The sequence below is a fragment of the Tribolium madens genome, unplaced genomic scaffold (assembly GCF_015345945.1).
Source record: "Tribolium madens isolate multiple individuals breed KSU strain unplaced genomic scaffold, Tmad_KSU_1.1 Scaffold_91;HRSCAF=231;Tcas5.2_LG7, whole genome shotgun sequence".
NCBI classification, from domain to species: domain Eukaryota; kingdom Metazoa; phylum Arthropoda; class Insecta; order Coleoptera; family Tenebrionidae; genus Tribolium; species Tribolium madens.
In genome coordinates, this window is record NW_025401063.1 from 17,654,791 (window position 1) to 17,668,495 (window position 13,705).

A 13,705-nucleotide genomic window follows, 5' to 3' on the forward strand; every position below is an offset into this window, starting at 1 on the left:
TCAAAATAATTCATCAAACCTATTAAAAAGATTGCTAGCGTCTTTTAATTTTTTTATTAACTGTTTGTACGTACATTTGTCTAAAAGGTACAAGTATGTTTTAAAATTTTGTAATAAGAAAATCAACAACTGTAATACTATAATAATAAAATAATAGAAAAAAAAAAAAACTTACAAATCAGTTATCAAAATACTAATTCGTTGAGTCAACGACAAATTTTAACGAAATTATCGGTAGTCAACAAAAGTAGTTTATTTACAGAATACCTACAAAAATTCGTTTACCAATGAAAATCGTTCACTAACATTATCGTTCAGAGTTACAGAATAAGGGTCTAAAACACAATGTTTTTTTTTCGTTATATTTTACAGTGAGCGGCAAAATTATGGAATAATTTTATTTATTAAAACCGAAAAATTTTTGTGTAGATGTAGAACAGATGAATTTTCTCTTTAAAAATTCTTAACTTGATTTAAAATTCTATGTTTGTTTTTTGTTGATATTATTTCACATTTTAGATGATTTTTTTTTCGAAAACTATGTAATATTTAATGTTTTGGTGTTGTCATTTTGACAATTACAAGATCTATCGAATTGGCTAAAAAATTAGGTGTTTACATTTAAAAAAAAATGTCGATGACGTCATTACTCAAAAAGCAAAAAGTGTAAAATTTTAAATCAAGTTGAAAGTTGTGTATTTTTTAAAAAGAAAATTGACCTGTTCGAGTATTTTTGCAAAAACAACATATTTTCAGTTTTAATAAGATTATTCCATAATTTTGCCGCTCACTGTATACAATGTGTTAAAAAAAGATTGTAAAATATCTCAGGAGGTAATATAGTATGGACCAAAACAAACAAAAAAGTCTTAATAAACATATGGGTCCGCAAAGTAGCAATTTCGGAAATATCGAAAATTATTCGTTTATCGAAACATTTATTTGCAATTTATTCAAATAAAAAAGAGAAGCTTCTACACCAATTCAGAAACCATCACATATTTACATATGTTTAGTTTAGTTAATTAAGTTAGGCAATTTAGTTTCAGAAAGCGTAAATTGAAATTTAGATTAGTCAATTGTCTTTCAAAAAGTGTTAATTGTAATTCAGAAGAGTAAAATGAGTTTCAGAAACAATGAGATGTAATTCAGATTAATTCATTTAATTTCACAAAGCATAAATTGGAATTCAGATTAGTCAATTATATTTCAGAAAGTATTAATTGTAATTCAGAAACCATTACATACAGGGTGCGCCAGTACTCGCGCCCCAGAGAAAAATGCCATATAAGGTAAGATACCAGGAACATGGAAAAAATGTAAAAAAAATATCTATAATAATTGTTGAAGTTATGAGGGTTTGAAGTTTGCACTTTGTCTCCATTTATTTCTGTTAGAAAAATAATTTTCCAAGTTTTTTTGGTATAGGCTATTAAAAGAGGAAACTTGGAAGCTGTATCCTAAATTGTAACTCTGTTCAATGTTATTTGTGGCTTTTATTGTCAAAATTTTTGTCCCTTTACTAAATAATTATAAAAAAACATATACAAGATCATCACTATCATTAAATAGACATAAAAAATGTCAAATGTCAAAAAATAAATGTCAAAATTTTTTGACAGATAGAATTTTTTAAACATTTTTTTCATGTTCCTGGTATCTTACCTTATTACTTGAAAATTTTCTCTGGAGCGCGAGTTCTGGCACTCCCTGTATGTAATTCAGTACAGTAAATAAATTCAATTTCATGTTACATGTAATCCAGAAAATATCAATTGTAATTCAGATGAGTAACTTACTGTTATCTCAAAATGAAGTTTACACATAAACACGAATTATTTTATTTTCAATACTACAGAGTTACATAAACTTAGTATTTTATAAAATAAATAAGATATTTCATTATAAATCTACAAATAAAACATTCACTTTTCACGTTACAATAAACAACTGTTAACACTGTTTCTTTAAAAAACTATTTTATTTTTACATAGCATTCCAACTTACACAAAATATGTAGCTTATTTGACATCATAAATTTAAAAGCTGAAAACATGTTAACAATTGTCTTAAAAAAATATCCCAAAAGCATTTTTTTAAGAAATAAATAATGTTATTAAACATGCGTCGTATACAAGATTTCATTGCATAATTTATTTTACAATTTTTGGTTAGCAAAAAAATTGTTAATCTAAAAGAGTTCCACCTTTTTCTGCTTATGTATTTTTATTTATCAGACAAAATGAGACATACAGGTTGCGCCAGAACTCGCGCCCCAGAGAAAATTTTCAAGTAAGGTAATCTTACCTTACTTCTACCAGGAACATGAAAAAAATGTTTAAAAAATTCTATCTGTCAAAAATTTTTGACATTTGACATTTTTTATGTCAATTTAATCATACTGATGATCTTGTATATGTTTTTTACAAGTGCAATATTTAAACACTCATAACTGGGAAATTTTTATAGATAAAATTTTTTTAACATTTTTTCCATGTTCCTGATATCTGACCTCATATGGCATTTTTCTCTGGGGCGCAAGTTCTGGCGCACCCTGTATTTTCTCTTGACATTATTCACATTTCGTAGGTTTTACTGTGCTTTCATGATCTTGTGCAAAATCTTTCAAAGGTATTCATGGATAGAAAATTATTTAAATTAATTAATTAAATAAGATACGAAAAACACGAAAGCTATGGGTAAATTATTTTATATTCCTTTTCGTCATCCCGCCTGTGATGCGTCCCGCGTTTCCACCAAATTTGCTGTGGTGGAATAGTCGGTTTAAGAATATATTTGTAGATAATCGAAGGAACGACTTCATAGCTTAAATCTAGAAAGATAAGACAATAATTTGAGCGATACAAATACATATTTTGTATATTTTCGTTACCTTTTGCAGAAATAGTAATTCCATAAAGTAGACACATGATACCTAAAACGACTATTGTGTTCGTCATTGATAAAAAAAGTTGTGCACTTGATCCGAAAGTCTAGACAAAACTAAATCCAGAATTACGTTAACCTTTTAACAAATTTATTATTGGTTGGAATCCTTGTCACGATTTGTTACAAGTTTGAGTATTTATTCAAATTCATAAACCTCGAAAAAGTAACCGCAAGAAATAAAAAAGTGAACTAATCAAAAGACAACATATAATACCTATGACCTCACACTACAATACTTACAATCATCTGTAGAATTCTGATTTCATATTGTTATCACAAAATTTTTATTGGCGATTTGTTCTAGAAAATAAAAATTTCAATTTGGCAACCCATTTCCAAAACACAATTGATCTGATCATAGAAAAACTCTAATAATATAATATTAAACACAAAATATACTGCTACACATTAGACATGCAACAACACAACATCACCAAATCTATAAAAATAAATTTGAAATCAGTATAGTTTAGGAAGTTATTAATTTTTTCTTTTCAATTTTTCTGGAATTTGCACTCTTACTCTATTCTGCAGTTTTCGGCAGAATACAATTAATTAAAGGTGATGTACCTATTTCTGTGACATGCTGTATATTTCAATTCGAATTGATCTATTGAAACAAGTCCAAATTTCTCCATCAATTTAATGAAATAAATAAAGGAGATTCTCGTTAAAATTAAGCCAAATCAAGCTGATCTAAGGTTTTTTAGTGGTTTTCTATTATTTGTAGACAATTTTTATGAATTTTTATTTTTTATTTTATTTTGTGTAACTTCTAATGAAAAAGATACATACAAGATACAGATTTTTGACTATTTTAAAAACACGAGACCAAATAGCTCTCATATGTAATATTCCTTATTTTGTTAAATTTGTTCTGAGTTTGTCTCTGGTATGAAAGCTGGACTGGAGAAGATATTTCTACATTTGTTAATAAAAAAAAATAAAAAGATTCTTTATTTGATACTTAATAATTTATTGATGGTTACTGGAATTTTCATTTTTTATACAGGATGCGCCAGAACTCGCGCCCCAGAGAAAAATGCCATATAAAGTAAGGTACAAGGAACATGGAAAAAATATTTTAAAAAAATTCTCTAAAAATTTCGAAGTTATTAGAGTTTAAATTTTGCATTTTGACTATTTACTTCTGTTGGAAAAATAACTTTTCATTTTTTTGCTACAGGTTATTAGAAGAGGAAACAATGAAGCTGTAAATTGTAATTCTGTTTAATGTTATTTGTGGCTTTTATTGTCAAAATTTTTGTACTTTTAGTAAATAATTGTAAAAAAACATATACAAGATCATCAGTATCATGACTTAAAAAAAAGTCAAATGTCAAAAAATAAATCTCAAAATTTTTTGACAGATAGAATTTTTTAAACATTTTTTTCATGTTCCTGGTATTTTTAATAAAACATGGAAAAATTGAAAAAAAAAACCTCTAAATTTTTTTGACATTTCTCGTTTTTTTTTTAATGTATCTGTACATTTTGTATTATTTCCTATTGTCCTGACTTCATATCATTTGGTTGGTAATACAGCTTTAATAACTTAAAAAAATTACATGATTTAAAATTTTACGGTCTCATCAGTTTTCAATTTTCAATTTTCTACATATTGTTCTTATGAAAAGCATGATAAACTTGTAAAATCAGAACTTTGCTACGATGTTTTTTTCTTATTTATTCCTTTTTTACATATTGTAATGCCATGTAAAAGATAATTACCGTGAAATAAATATTAATATCGAACAATGGAAGAAGTACCACGTAAATAACTATTAAAATAATAGTGCAAACTCGGGCAAATTTTTGTCGTGTTAGAAGTGCTGATCAAGAACTTATATTTCATCCAACTCACATTTTACACTTTTTAAAATGTTTGTGATACATATAATATTTATTTTGGGTGCTGTTTCAAGTGTCACAAGTGAAATAAACATTTCAGGTATTTTCCAAATTTCTATTCCATTTCTGTAGTTAGATTTTTTCCAGATTCTGATTATAAATTATTACCACCAATATTTCATATCGATTCTTATGAGGAGTGTATACAAGAAAATAAAACTTTTTGCAGGATAACTATAAAATTATCACCAATAAATAACAAAACAAAAATCTGGAATTTGATTGAGGTAATAATTTATTAAAATTTTAAGACAAGTAAATAATTTTGGATATTTTAGCAAACGAAAACGTCGAAGCGATTTTACAATCACGACGAACTTTATTATGCAATTTGTGTCGAAAATGGCCTCAAACTAGGTCAAAATGACGCATTTTTGAAAAAAACCCTATCAGAATTTTATACAAACAAGTACATAAATGTTAGTTTACAAGCAACAGTTGTGGAAATAAATTGCCAAAGTTACAAATACCAAATAAAAAAGTTCGATCTTTTCGTATTGTAAGTGGTACAATTCTATCAGTTTTTTGTACAATTTTAATTTCTGGTTACAGAATTTTTATAATTCTCTATTTATTACTGATACTTGTGGCAACAGTATATGATTTAAAACGACACAAAGGGAACAAATCTCTGATTTTATTCTCTTTACGCCACAATTTAGAAAAAATAAAACGCAATTTCAATCAAAGAAATTGTGAAAAATTGAAATGTATCCAAGGAATTCGTTTTTATACCACTGTGCTTATTATTTTTTGTCACACCTTTTGTAGTTACGCTGGTGGTTACATCGGCGATACCAAATATCTGGAAGACGTAAAAAATCAAAAAAAAACACCAATTTTATTCATCAGAAAACCATTTTCAGTTTTCGCTAAATTTCTTCAGACATGGTTTAAGAAATTTATTTGTTTTCTTGGTACAAACCTTCTTCCTAGTATCAGCTTGGCTTTTGTCGTATAATACGTTTAAAATCTTTGATAAAACAAAACGAGACGATTTTTTCAAGTACTTGTGTCTCACATTTTTGAACCGATATTTGAGGTAATTGCAATTTTTTTTTTACTTAATTTTAGAAAAAGTTTTAGGTTAATACCACCAGTTTTGTTGATGGTATCATTGAGTACCAGTGTTTGGATTTATGGGTCTTTTCATGGACCCATTAAATATGTTTATTCCGATAGGGAATATGAACGTTGTCAGAAAAATTGGTGGGTGATTTTTTTATTTTTGAGCAATCATTACCAACAGCACGACATGGTAAACACTAGTAATTTATTAATTAAAATAATTAATATTTTTCAGTGTTACTTCACTAATTGGTATCTCTCTGCTGATACCCAACTTTATGCAATTTCGTTAATCCTTCTAATAATTATTTTAAAATTTAGACTTATGAAAATTCGAATACTAACAATTTTTCTACTAATTAGCATTTTTATTCCATCAATGGTCACGTTTATCTACAAACTTGACATTATTTACAGAATTACACCCGAGTAAGTATCTAGAATAATTATAAGTAATTTGTGTAATTTTCAATTTTTAAGGAATTCAAAAAACAATCTTTTCCAATCATTCGAATTCAGTGCTACTTATACCTCAACTTACTCAAACATGGCCACTTATATTTTAGGACTAATATTCGGTTTTGTTTATTTTCGATTAGAAAATAAACCGATTTTTAGCAAAAAAGTAAAAACTCAAAAACGAAATTTAATTTCACTATTTTACCATATTTTCAGTGCTTTGTCCTTTTGTGGTATATTTTATTCACAGGTCTCCCCTTATCAGTAATTATCATTTCTTCATTTGAATTTAATCGAGTCACCTCAGCAATTTTGGCGGGGATTTTGAAACCAATGTATGCCTTGGGGATTGGGATTGGGATTTTTGGGATGTCCCAACGTATTGGAGGTAAAAATTTATATTATTTTTCTATAAAAAAAACAATAGTTTTTAGGTTTTTTAAAATCGCTTTGTGAATGGAAACTAGCCTTATTTTTTGGAAATATTACTTACAGCACCTATATTGTACATTTTGGGATTGTTTTTTGTAGAACAGCGTTGGCAACAAGGCCACTACAAGTTTCGGACTATATTTTGGTATAATTTTTTTTTCAGAAAAGAATTATTTCTATTTCCATTTTTTGTAGTTCGTTTCTTTTGTTCAGGACACGTTTTGGTCCTTTATTTGTGGTTTTTTGATGCATTTACTAGTAGAAATGCCAGCGTCAGAGCTTCAAAAAATTTTAGTTCCTAAATTTAGCAGCGAGTCTGATAAAAAGGTAAAAAAGTAACTTTCAGGCCAAATTACATTTCGAATACAATTTTAATAAACAGAAATTAATTACAAACTTTTTTTATTTTCAACCACATGTCCTCTTTCGATTTGATTTCAAAAAAGTTTTCATCGAACGTAACACATTTCGGTGCTCTTTTTCCCAATGAAAATTCATATTTTGAAAGGAGTTCTATTAGAACCAATTTCATAATTAACTTGACATAAAGAGAATCTGAAAAAAAAAACATTTTAATAACATTTTTCCATGTTCGGTCATAAATACATACCAAAATCATTTTTTATTTGGTGTCCAAATGGTAAATATTTGATCGAATCGATAAACATTTCATTTTCTTCCGAAAACCGATCAGGATCGAATAATTCAGGATTAATATAATTGTCAACATCGTGATGAATCCCAAATATGGATAAAAATACTGTTTGATTTTTATCAAATTTCATATCATTTTGTTCAAAACTGTTTTTACAAATCTTATTTACAAAAGGTTTGATTGGATATTTTCTTAACGTTTCTGGAAAAAATATTAACGTTTATATGTATTATTTCTGATAAAACTTACCACAAATAACTGTTTCTAAATAAGTCAACTGTTTCAATTCAGTGTACGTAAAAGTGCCTTTATTTTTTCTAAATCGTAATATTTCTCCTCTTAAATCATCCTGTATCTCCCTGTTGAGACTCAATTCATACAGTGTGAAAAGAATTAAATTGTTCGATTTTTCCAAATAGTCCACAAGATTTAAGATAAAATCAACTGTATCACTAGGTGAAAACCCATTTTTCTGAAGCACTTGCAGAACATTGTCTTCTTTCAAATTGGTTTTCTTTCGTCTTTTGACTATTTCTTCCAATATTTTTTTACGAAATGCCTTACTCTTGCATAATTGTGGGTAAGTCAAAGAAACACATTTTCGGAAAAGTGGGAAAATACTTGGCCTTTTTATTTCGTACAATTGAGTCGAAAAAAATTCTTGCATGCACAATTCGACAAATTCCTTGCCCAAAATTTGTGTAAAATTAATTTCCTTTTCGCCAATTTGTCCTACTTCCGGCCAAACTTTTTGCACACTTTTCAAAACACTGCATAACATTTCTTCACAAAACTCAGTGTCCAAATCATTTCTTTCTTCATTTTCAAAAACATCAGTAAAAAATAATTGGATTAGTTTCGCATCCACAATCATTATCGCTGGTTTTAGAAACATGTAAAAACCACCAAACTTGCATTTTTTCCTTTTAAATCGATTGTAGAACTTCCACAATTGCATAAAAATAGGCACTTTTTCGAAAAGAACATTGTAGAGGTGTCCGAAAGGAAAAGTGGGATAGCCTGCCTTTGGAATTCGCTTTCTTTCGAAAAATGTATACACGTGACGGATGTAACAAAAAGCGAAAATCACTGAAAATGTGAAAAGAGTGATGGAATAGAAGAACCAGTCTTGTTCCATTGTTGGATCTTTTGATAATTGGCACAAACACAACTCACATGGTATCAGTATCACACAGTGTCAATATTTACAGATTTTTATCACTAAATCCGATGATAACAGTGGCATTTCACACCACTTTGGTGAGGATTCACCAATAATGACAAAAATAAGGATTGGTCAATTGCATGCATTGCTGGTTTGTTATTGGTTTGTTTATTTCTGTTACGTAATGTGTTACGCAATTACTTGCTTTAAGTTACACTTTTGTAATAGGAGAGTAAGAGATAAAGATATGGGGTTGTCTCGGTTTGTGATGTAACAGGTGGGCACCACAGGTGGGGGCATGGCTCATGTCACTTGATAAATACTAAGTTATCAGCTGTTTTTGAAGAATTTTTTTTAATTTTTTTACAAACGTTATTTTCACTTTTAAACAGGCTCAAGTTGATTTTAAGATAATTTTTTTTTTTTTTGATTTATGGCACCAGTATTAATGAGCTGAATTAAATTTAAATTAAATGCAACCCAAATTTGATGAAACTTACATATTAATGTAATAAATATTAAACAAATAATCGCACTTTTAAATCATTTTATTGACTCCTTTTACGATAAGAATATCACTTTTTTTTAAGAATAGAAAAGAAAATTCAACTTTTAAAAAACTGTTGAAGTAAATAAGCCTTTTTTGGTAAAACGTGGATGTGCTTGATACATACGTTTTTTTACTTAAAAAATGAATAAATAAATATTTTTTTTACTTGATTAATGTTGGTGTTTCAATTTTTTTGACGCCGATAGTACAGTTGCGGAGTTAAAATTTCGGTCAGTATTTTTTGTCATTTCAAAAAGTTCACTGTAAACTACCGTGCGATCAAAAAAATAAATAAATTAGAGTAGGCGGTGATTAAAGTCCTTCAGATGGCAATACTGGTTTTTGACATCAAATGTCAATGGAAACTTTTATTGATTTTGAGTGAAATAATGTTCACTTTAGAGCAGAAAATTTTTATTGTTGCAAGTTATTACAAAAATGCTGTACAAGACGAAAACGGTGAATGGTCATTTTCACTTTCACTTTGTGTGGAAAATTTCCAGCCCAGATTCCCAGCCAATGTATTGCCAACTGTAGAATTTAATCGACGCCTACTCTAATTTATAATTTTTTCGATCGCACGGTAGTTTTTACTGTCATCGTGACTGACATTTGACAATTATACACTTGAGTGCAAAAAAAACACAAATTATCAGAAACACAATTTCCAAATTTTCAGAGATTTACATGGTGTGAAAAAGTTTGGAAGACAATTATGAAATTGTAAATTGTGACAAAGACAACGTAAAAAAACTGGCATTTATTAACAGGTCAAATTACATTATAAAAAATATCAATTTGCGTTTTTTTTGCACTCAAGTGTACTTTTCTGTCGGTGACGCCATTTTTGAAAGTAAATAGGTAAGTCAAAATGACATAAACATGACAAGAGTAAAAAATGGGGTTATTAATGTAAAGATTGTTTTAGAGTTTACATTATAAAAATGACAATACTGTCCACAACTGTACAAATAGTATTTGTTCTGAAGAATTTTTACAATTCGGTTGATTAAATTTTTGATTATTAATATTATTTTCAACTTAGATAATGAACAATTATTATTTTTAATTAATGACAATTATTACTTTTAACACGGAAGGTTTTTTTCACTTATTTACTTAATGGTAATTTTCTTTAGAGTCGGGGTAGTAGCTAGAAAATACATCATGTGTTAACTTTTATATCTATAGTGAACAAAATTTGACAATAATAACTATTTTATGCGAATAAATTTTTTTAAATAAAATATTTGAGGGATATTTGGAAGTTTTTTAAATTTGGCGTCACAGTTGGCGGTGATAACTTTAAAATAGGTACAGTTAGAGACAAAATATTTTGGTCGTCATACATTAAATTGTAAAGCATGCTTTAGGACTGTTAACCTATTTTTAGCCACTGTCAATCATAGTTGACAAGTTGTATGTACATATTTTTGATAGGAAAATATAATAGCTGTCATTAATTTGAAATTGTCATTCATTTTAACGTTAAAGCTTGAATTACATTAAAGTGTCAGAAAAGTGACGACCAAAGTATTTTGTCTCCAACTGTACGATGGTATATTTTTCACAATCAAACTTTAATGCATACTTTTGAGCTAGATTAAAAAAAAAACCTTACATATCATTTACTCGAATTTCTTGAAGTAGAATAACACATTTGCGGAATTAAAATTTCGGACAGTATTGTTATTTTCATAATGTAAACTCTAAAACAACTTTTACATTAATAACCTTATTTGTATTTGTTGCTCTTGTTATTTTGACTTACCTATTTACTTTCAAAAATATAAATGAGCTTTAAGAATAAAGTATTTTACTGTTTCCTACTTAAAAAAAAAATTGGAACACGACTAACGATGAAAAATTTTTTGAGTAAATCAATCAACTTATTTTTAAAGGAAAAGAAAAAAGTGTACCCTTGATAGTGATACAACAATAATATTAACTAACAATCAGTGTAAAAAACAATAAAAAGCACAATTTTCACAATGTCACAATATTTACCATGCCGCACAAAAAAATTGGACGTAAAATTTTTGACACTTTCTCAAAATTGAAACAGACTTTAAGGTTAAATTTGACCTTCAAAATGTCAAATTGACAGATGACATCACATTTTTTAAAATGTCAACACATACATGACCTCGCTATCCCAATTTTTTGTCTGCAATGGGACTTAAAAATGAGGTTATGATATTATTTAACTAGAATTATTTAGTTATGTGTGCAATCAGATTTTGCGCTATCACGGTAAAACGCATAAATAAATTCTCTCGTTGTTTATCCTCGGCCCCCAACGTCATGCTACAAAACGGTTTTCGTGCAGCCCTAGTCCAATGTTTGGTGGGAAAAGACCGATTGAAGAATCTCGAAAACGCTTCAAACCTGATCCACAAAGCAAAATCAAACGGGGCTCAGCTAGTTGCTCTACCCGAGTGTTTCAATTCTCCGTATGGGACAAAATTCTTCGACGAGTATGCCGAAAGCATCCCCGATGGACCTACAAGCAAAATGCTTTCCGAGGCGGCCAAAAAACACTCCATTTATATCATAGGTTGATCAATTCTTATCAAATTCATAGTCAACGATAATTAATTATTACAGGAGGGACTTTTCCCGAGAGAGAAGATAATAAGCTTTACAACACATGTACTGTTTGGAACCCCAATGGTGACATGATTGCAAAATTCCGAAAAATGCACCTTTTTGATATTGACATTCCTGGGGGGATCACGTTTAAAGAGTCTGATATTTTGTGTAGTGGCCGAGATTTGGTCACTTTTGAGATGTATGGAGTCACTGTAGGTTTAGGAATTTGTTACGATTTGAGGTTTGAGGAGCTTGCGAAGCTTTATCGCATTAAAGGTTTCGTTTTCACAAAATAGCAGTCAAATTTATAAAATTATTCTTCGCAGGTTGTAAATTACTCGTATATCCAGGAGCTTTTAATATGACTACTGGTCCTCTACATTGGGAACTACTTCAAAGGTCAAGGGCTTTAGATAACCAACTTTATGTCTTTGCAATAAGCCCCGCAAGAGGCGAACATGGGTACATCGCCTGGGGACACTCCCAAGTAACAGATCCGTGGGGGAAAGTGGTTGCACAAGCCAAACATGGGGAAGAAATAATATACAGTGATTTGGATTTCACCGAATGTGATAAAGTTAGGGCCCAAATACCGATTTTTACTCAAAGACGTACAGATATTTACGATACAATTTGTAAAATTTAATTATAAATAAAAGAGAACATAACCACAAAGTGGGATCAAAGGTCGCCATATCTAACCTAAGAAGAATGAAGTGATAATTTTTTCTGTGATTAAAATAACTTTTACCCAAAATAATTTAGCAAAATGCCGCTCTCACAACGTGATATTATAAGAGTTTGTGAAATTTTAGCCGAACAAGAACAATTGGAGTGTACTGTGAGACATTCGCTTGTTGGGGCTTGTTACGCATTTGGAGGGGCTCTTCTGGGAGGAATATTAGGGGGCCCTGTAGGTCTAGGAGTTGGTATGTTATGCAATTGAAATAATTTTATTTTCGAAAATTTTTGACCCCAGTTTGATAAATTTTATCTCGGACTTATTTTACTGATAAGGTTTTTTTTGTTTATATTTACAGGTAGTGCTGCAGGTGGAGCGTTAGCTGCTTACAAAGGTCATGGGAAATTTAAGTCAGCAGTCTATGTAATTATGTACGAAATGACCGAAAGAGATAGACAAAGACTTGCTGATGCTATGGGTGAAGTAATTAGAAATATTGATGCCTCAGATGTTATTACTGTGATTACATTGCTCAATACTAACGCAGTTCTTAGAAATAGTGCTATTGAAGTTTTAAAAAGATTTTTAACCAATGATGTGGGTGTTAAATTTGTCCAGTAAAAGAAGTCGGTCATATCGTTATTTATTTTGTGTCAATTATTTGCAATCTTAAATATATTTTTACTAATTTTGTGTTATTTATTTTATTGTTCCTGGCAAGTACTGAGGGTATTTTTTTCAAATTAAGCGCCAATTTATACAATAAAATTTAAGATTTATGCTCATAAATTATAAATCACAAAAACTTAAAAGTGTTATTCAAAATTGTACTCACCATTTCTTTTATTAACAATTTTGTTATTTTTGAAAAATTCCGTTATTTAAACCTCAGAGAAATCAAGAAGGATATCGATAGGCTGAGCCAATGCGTACTCGGTGTAGTGGGGAAGCTTGAGCAGTGCCGTACAGATTCTGTGATAAAAAGGGAATTGTACAGTTGGAGACAAAATACTTTGGTCATCACTTTTCGGACACTGTAATGTAATTCAAGCTTTAACGTTAAAATGAATGACAATTTCAAATTAATGACAGCTATTATATTTTCCTATCAAAAATATGTACAACTTGTCAACTATGATTGACAGTAGCTAAAAATAAGGTTAACAGTCCTAAAGCATGCTTTACAATTTAATGTCACTCAAGTGACATTGACGACCAAAGTATTTTGTCTCCAACTGTATA

General features: G+C 29.2%; 4 protein-coding genes across 10 annotated transcripts; 3 read left to right on the top strand and 1 right to left on the bottom strand.

Moving 5' to 3' along the window:
* The first annotated feature begins 4,796 nt into the window (after positions 1–4,796).
* Positions 4,797–7,209, top strand: LOC123011070 (O-acyltransferase like protein-like). The gene is made up of 11 exons (XM_044408336.1): positions 4,797–4,900; positions 4,948–5,087; positions 5,139–5,359; positions 5,413–5,674; positions 5,727–5,902; positions 5,947–6,118; positions 6,164–6,357; positions 6,409–6,553; positions 6,604–6,775; positions 6,822–6,964; positions 7,015–7,209. The coding sequence occupies exons 1-11, from the start codon at positions 4,831–4,833 to the stop codon at positions 7,156–7,158; spliced, it is 1,839 nt and encodes a 612-aa protein (XP_044264271.1). The 5' UTR covers positions 4,797–4,830; the 3' UTR covers positions 7,159–7,209.
* LOC123011071 (cytochrome P450 6j1-like) lies at positions 7,172–13,390 on the bottom strand. Of its 7 annotated transcripts, none has more exons than XM_044408343.1 (4): positions 13,299–13,390; positions 7,724–8,563; positions 7,430–7,675; positions 7,172–7,374 (listed from the first exon to the last, which is right to left on the bottom strand). In XM_044408343.1, the coding sequence occupies exons 2-4, from the start codon at positions 8,430–8,432 to the stop codon at positions 7,205–7,207; spliced, it is 1,125 nt and encodes a 374-aa protein (XP_044264278.1). In that variant the 5' UTR covers positions 8,433–8,563; positions 13,299–13,390; the 3' UTR covers positions 7,172–7,204. The 7 variants fall into 7 exon arrangements, with proteins under 7 accessions (XP_044264278.1, XP_044264277.1, XP_044264273.1 ...); XM_044408342.1 differs by lacking the exon at positions 13,299–13,390 and adding an exon at positions 11,197–11,288; XM_044408338.1 differs by lacking the exon at positions 13,299–13,390 and adding an exon at positions 11,197–11,254 and having other exon boundaries at positions 7,724–8,729.
* On the top strand, positions 11,299–12,563 carry LOC123011073 (omega-amidase NIT2). The gene is made up of 3 exons (XM_044408344.1): positions 11,299–11,746; positions 11,797–12,057; positions 12,108–12,563. Exons 1-3 carry the CDS (start codon positions 11,413–11,415, stop codon positions 12,425–12,427), a joined length of 915 nt encoding a protein of 304 aa, XP_044264279.1. The 5' UTR covers positions 11,299–11,412; the 3' UTR covers positions 12,428–12,563.
* LOC123011074 (protein C19orf12 homolog) lies at positions 12,409–13,158 on the top strand. The gene is made up of 2 exons (XM_044408345.1): positions 12,409–12,710; positions 12,822–13,158. Exons 1-2 carry the CDS (start codon positions 12,551–12,553, stop codon positions 13,082–13,084), a joined length of 423 nt encoding a protein of 140 aa, XP_044264280.1. The 5' UTR covers positions 12,409–12,550; the 3' UTR covers positions 13,085–13,158.
* Positions 13,391–13,705: the final 315 nt, after the last annotated feature.